This window comes from Hordeum vulgare, chromosome 4H (assembly GCF_904849725.1).
Source record: "Hordeum vulgare subsp. vulgare chromosome 4H, MorexV3_pseudomolecules_assembly, whole genome shotgun sequence".
In the NCBI taxonomy this organism is placed as follows: Eukaryota; Viridiplantae; Streptophyta; class Magnoliopsida; order Poales; family Poaceae; genus Hordeum; species Hordeum vulgare.
In genome coordinates this window covers 566,417,886-566,423,880 of record NC_058521.1, presented here as the reverse complement: position 1 = coordinate 566,423,880, position 5,995 = coordinate 566,417,886, and the positions used below count along the sequence as shown (strand labels likewise).

General features: G+C 53.1%; 1 protein-coding gene across 1 annotated transcript; it reads right to left on the bottom strand.

Annotated features, from left to right (window-relative positions):
- Positions 1 to 2,805: 2,805 nt before the first annotated feature.
- Positions 2,806 to 5,581, bottom strand: LOC123447083 (L-type lectin-domain containing receptor kinase IV.1-like). Its single transcript, XM_045123652.1, has one exon. It carries the CDS (start codon positions 5,328 to 5,330, stop codon positions 3,318 to 3,320), a length of 2,013 nt encoding a protein of 670 aa, XP_044979587.1. The 5' UTR covers positions 5,331 to 5,581; the 3' UTR covers positions 2,806 to 3,317.
- Between the last annotated feature and the right edge of the window lie 414 nt (positions 5,582 to 5,995).

Genomic DNA, 5,995 nt, shown 5'->3' with positions numbered 1-5,995 from the left:
AGTTGGCCTCCGAATCGGAAACGGTGGGTTTAACCACTATAGCCGGTTCGGGTGAACTTTTAAATCCCTCAATTAACTCTTTAAGCATGGTCTTGAGCTCGTTCATCAAGGACGTCTTGAGAGCGGCCATAGCCGTATTCAAGTCGTCCCTTGTGACCGAAGTCAAGTCCATGGCCTCGGGTTGCCCATGGTTAACTTCCTCTCCGCCTTCCATACTCTTCGGGTGGTTAAACCCTTAATAAAGAGACGTGGCTCTGATACCAATTGAAAGGATCGATATGGTTGGCTAGAGGGGGGGGGGTGAATAGACAACGACCACTTTTTAATTAATCTGAGCAAGTTAAGGTAAACACCCTATGGGTTCACAAATAATACGACAATGAGGTGAACCCTATAGAAGCTAACAACGAGAGCTATTAAGGCAAGTAAGATATAGTTACAAGCATAAGCAAATACAAAGTAAAGGATAGAGATAACCACAAGTGGAACCGATGGAGACGAGGATGTGTTACCGAAGTTCCTTCCCTTTGACAGGAAGTACATCTCCGTTGGAGCGGTGTGGAGGCACAATGCTCCCCAAGAAGCCACTAGGGCCACCGTATTCTCCACACGCCCTGGCACGATGCAAGGTACCGTGATTCCACTATAGGTGCCCTTGAAGGCGGCGACCGAACCTTTACAAACAAGGTTGGGGCAACTCCACACAAAGCTTGGAGGCTCCCAACTAAACCACGAAGCTTCACCACAATGGAATATGGCTTCGAGGTGACCTCAACCATCTAGGATGCTCAAACACCCAAGAGTAACAAGATCCGCAAGGGATTGGTGGGGGAATCAACTTTTCTCTTGGTGGAAGTGTGGATCTAGGCCTTCTCAACCAATCCCTAAAGAATCAACAAGTTTGATTGGCTAGGGAGAGAGATCGGGCACTTTTGAGCTTGGGGCGCAACAATGGAGCTTAGAGAGGTAAGAGATAGGGTTCCTCAGCTAGAAGAACCCTTTATATAGTGGGGGGGGGGAATCAGACCGTTTTCCCACTCTGTGCCCGAGCTCCAACGGTACTACCGCTGCCTGCAGCGGTACTACAGCTGGCACTCCAGCGGTACTACCGCTGAACGGGGGCGGTACTACCGCCGCCTGGCGGTACTACCGCTGGATGCAGCGGTACTATGGTTGGCCCCTTGGTAGTGCAAAAGCACTACTACCGCCAAGAAAGTCTTCGCAAAAAGGTCCGTCCACGAACTACCGCTAGGTAGGTGGAACAAAGCACCTGGAGCGGTACTACCGCTGGCCAGGGGCGGTACTACCGCTGGCTGCAGCGGTACTACCGCTAGCAGTCCAGCGGTACTACCGCTGGGGACCATTTTGCAGAGATGCTAAAAACAAAAAGGCGAGGGCCGCTCCAAAGATAAAGGAAAGGGAGAAGGTGAAGTGTGCGTGTGTAAAGATAGATTCCACCCAAACCTTTCCACTACGGATCCCCTCTTAATAGTACGGCTTTCCTATGACTCAAATAAAGAGAATCGTAGAGAGCGCCGTGCTTCCGTTCCATAGAGAGGAGACGTGTCGTCTTGTGCCGTTGACGTGTGTTATCTGAAACCTTAACACACACGGTTAGTCCTGTTCGGTACTGTCATCAATCACCAAAATTACTTAGGCATAAACTATGCCCCAACACTTATTCTCACTATATATGGACCTTTCCCATTTGATCCAAATCTGATGTTCATAGTCTGATTGTTAATTTTCAGCGATAAGTCTACACTAATTTCTCTCTTCACATTCGATTTTTGCAATGTGACAGTGGGTGCAAATTTGACCACGGTCACAATCACACCTTCTTTTTACAACATGACATTCTCCTTCGTTGTTCTTGTCCACACACCTCCTCTCAAAACGGGAATACCTCCTCTCAAAACGGGAAAGCGAAGCCTTCTGTTTGTACCATCAACAACATTGTGCGCACTCTCCTTATCCAGGCCTCCATGCCAGCCACATTTTGGGATGAAACCCTTTGTGAGGTCACCTACTTACTTAACATTCGTCCCACCACTAAATCTCCAAAATTATTGTAGGATCATTCTTCAATAACCACTTAAGTTCCACGAAAATGACAATGTTATCAACCTTGCATTCGCTCATAGACAGATTAAACTTTTTTTGTTGTCTATCAGCATCACTAACTAAAAAAGTGATATTAGCCTAGCCATACGCATGGGTGCGTGGAAGTTAGTTATCCATGTGTGAGAACCATGACTAGGTTTAAGCTATTTTGGGTTCCAACTCTAGTCAGAACACCTTGTTTGAGACTGAAAGACTTTCTTGTTGTTTTTTGTTGAAAATTGTTGTTGTTCTTGTTGTTATTCATTTAACTCACTCTCCACCAGCAACTAAATTTTCACCACTTGTCATGTATGAATGGGCCCAGTGTGCCTCTTCGATTTGTCCTCAATGTGTAATAGATTTGGCCCAATAATATCAACAAGGAGATAACCTGAAATTAAGAGGGTTTTGTAAAATATTGTCTATGTGGCATCAACCATGGTCACATGCATACATACATACATATCAAATAAATATGTACATTCTCTGCGATCAACATGTGATTGGATGGTTAGAAGGACAGTGACACCTCAATCCATAAGGGTCAAGTGCTAGACTTTACATCAGTGTTCGTATTTTCTTGAATTTATTTTAGGCCATCCGATGATATGGGCTCAGTAAAAATAGACGTTCTCAATGACTACAAAGGCGTGCGTACTGACATCTTCAATCTCAAAATGTTGTATGTATGAGCGTATCGTCTGTACTGTATGCCCAAAAAGATTATATATTTTCCTTAATTTCATATTTACCTGATCTAGCTAACACACACGATATAGGTTTATGACCTCCGATGCATTCTACTCTTACTCGTACACAAAGAACAAATGCATGCGCATCCCGTGCGAATTGCGCATGCGCATGACATCTAGACCAGTCAGTTAACCTTGAGGCCTCGTTTAGTTAAGAGGGATTGGGGAGGTTTTGAGAGGGATGGATTTCAGCGGATTGGATGAATCCCTTTGTTTCACCCAATCCTCTCAAATCCCCGGGGTTTTGCTTCCACTAGTCCTCCGAGAAGGGTTTTGAAACACATGAATAGGAAGAGATTGAAGGGGAACGGAGGGGATTGGGCTAAGCAAACCCCTCCTATCAAATGGGCGTCCGAGTATCTGTGGGGTTTCTGGCCCTTCCGAAAATTTTCCTCTCAAAACCTCCCCAATCCCTTTAACCAAACGAGGCCTGAGGGGGTACTGGTTCTAGCATTGGCTAGCTCACCGACCGCCTTGCAGCGAGCCTACCGACATGGTGCCACAGGAGGAGGAGAAGGTGATGGAGGAGAGCACGGACCCAAGCAACACGGACGAGTCGGGATCCGAGAACACGAGCACCGCGTCCTCCGGCAGCACCTCCTCGCCGTTGAGAAACTGACAGACCTGCCTCATGCTGGGCCTCGCCTCAGGCCGGCCCTGGCTGCACACCATGCCCAGCCACAGCACCAGCTTCGCCTCCGCGGCGTCGTACAACCCGTCCAGCCTCGGATCCACGGCCCGAAGCAGGTCGCCTTCTAGCCCGCAGTCCCGGACCCACCGCACCAAGATCACGTCCGCCTCCTCGCCTTGCTCGACGGGCCGGCGCCCGCACGCGACCTCCAGCAGCAGCGCGCCGAAGGAGAAGACGTCGGTTGCCGTGGTGGCGCGGCTGGTGACGGTGAGCTCGGGGGCCATGTACCCCAGGGTGCCGGCCACGCGCGTGGTGCCCGCGGTCGCGCCGTGCTCGTAGAGGCGCGCCAGGCCGAAGTCGCCGAGCCGCGCGCCCATGTCGGCGCCGAGCAGCACGTTGTTGGCCTTCACGTCGCGGTGCACCACCACGTGCTCCCACTCCTCGTGCAGGTAGAGCAGGCCGCGCGCCACGCCCCGGATGACGCTGAACCGCTGTGCCCACGTGAGCACCTTCACCCCGCCGAACAGGTGCTCGTCGAGGCTGCCGTTGGGCATGAACTCGTAGACGAGGAGCAGGTCCTGGCCGTGCTTGCACCACCCGCGCAGCTCCACCAGGTTACGGTGGTGCATCCGCCCGAGGCTCGAGACCTCCGCCACGAACTCCCTCATCCCTTGCTTGGTGCCGCTGGAGATCCGCTTGATGGCCACCTCCTCGCCGGACCGACGACGTCCGAGCACACCTTTGTACACGTGGCCGAAACCACCCGACCCGAGAAGCCCGCTCTCCTTGAACCCCTTGGTCGCCTTGTAGAGCTCGATGTATGGAATCCTCTGGGGGTGCTCGAGCTCCCAGTCCTCCAGCTTGTCGGCCAGCGCCGCCCTACGCCGGAGCCACAGCGCAGTAACCATCGCTGCGGCGACGAAGGTGAGTGTTCCTGCACAAGCCACGGCGGCGAATTTGATGATGAGGACCTTGGGAGCCGGCGTTGTCTGTCTTGGGACCTTTGGCAGCCGCCGGAGATCAATGGGCTGGGCGAGCCCATTGGTCCGGAAACTCCATGCTAGGATGTAGTGCGAGCTCGCGAGCTTCCCGGTCGCCGAAGAGAAGCCGACGTACATGTTCTCCTTGAAGACCGACCGGAGGTCAAGCTTTGTCGATATGAGCGGCCGCTGCGGCCGGTCAGTGACGGACACCGGGGCGACGGTCACGTTGAGCAAGCTGGTACCGCCGTCGTAGTCTATCCACGCCTGGATCTGCTGCGCGCTCTCCAGCTTCACAGGCACCTTGTTGTCCTCGGCGGTGTAGTACGCGGCCTGCTCGGACACGTTCGAGACGAGGCTGTTGACGTCGACGCCGACGTGGTTGCCGTTGGTCTCATTCATCTCCAGGTCGGTGACCGTGTCGAACTCGACGGCGAAGACGTGGTTCGAGGCCTTGCCGTTGGTGGTCGGCCCGAGGACGCCGAGGTAGATCTCGGGCGACGCGCCCGGGAGCGCCCTGGACGGGGCCACCACGAAGGCCAGCCCGTGGCCGCCGCCCGTCCCGACGGTCACGATGTCGAAGACGAAGGCCGTGCTGAAGGAGGAGACCGTGAGCAGGCCGCTGTGGCTGTCATCGAGCGCGCCCAGGGCCACGGGGAAGCCGTAGAAGGCGTGGCCGACGAGGCGCTCGCTGTCGTTGGTGAGCTGGAGCGCGCCGCCGCGCAGCACCGACGCCGACCCGTCCAGGCTCAGGTTGGGCGCGTGCTGGAATCCCTGGTAGGTGAAGTCGACGTCGGAGCGGCAGCAGACAACGGCGAGGAGCAGGACAACGGAGAGGCACAGAGCAGCACCGGATGCCACCATTCTCTGTTTCTCAATTCTCACTCACTTTCTCAGTGGAACGCTGGTGTGCAGTGCAGAAGCGAGAACGATTTCTGGTTTGGTTCACTTCAGTTCGGTTCTTGTACGTTGGGTTTCATCGTTGATTGGTTGGTCGCCATCGATCCTCTTTGGAATCGGTAAAAGCACGATCCTTGGGGCTTGACTTAGCGCTTTCGGCAGAGTGAGCTGCATGGCAAGTGAAGAGGACGAAAGAAAGGTCCTGCCTCAAGTGCTACGCGCAATCCTTGATAGACAAAGAACGGGAAGGGAGGTCGGGCACGACGTACCTGTCATTGGCTAGCTAGTTGCTTACGCGCAATGCTTGATAGAGTCACTGACCTGTGTCATTCCAAGTCGAACGCCAAGTCAGTCAATGATTTTGACACGAGTGAATGAAAATGAAGAGCACAAGAAATGGAGCTGAGCAAAAGATTCCAACCCATTCCCACTAACAGTAGCAGCTAGCCCCAGATTCCGTCCAAGTCGTCGTCAGTCAGATATAGAGTAATTGGTAAAGCGTAGAACTGTGCTGTAAGACACACGACCAAAGACCTCAGTCAGGAGTTCTAGAATACGTTATTGTCTACGCGCCTTGGTTACCTACTTGGCACAAGCTGCTGATCCCACCACACTAAGAGCATCTCCAA

What these genes read in the sequence shown, in the direction of transcription:
- LOC123447083 (XM_045123652.1), bottom strand. Translation starts at nt 5,330, where the DNA reads ATGGTGGCATCCGGTGCTGCTCTGTGCCTCTCCGTTGTCCTGCTCCTC.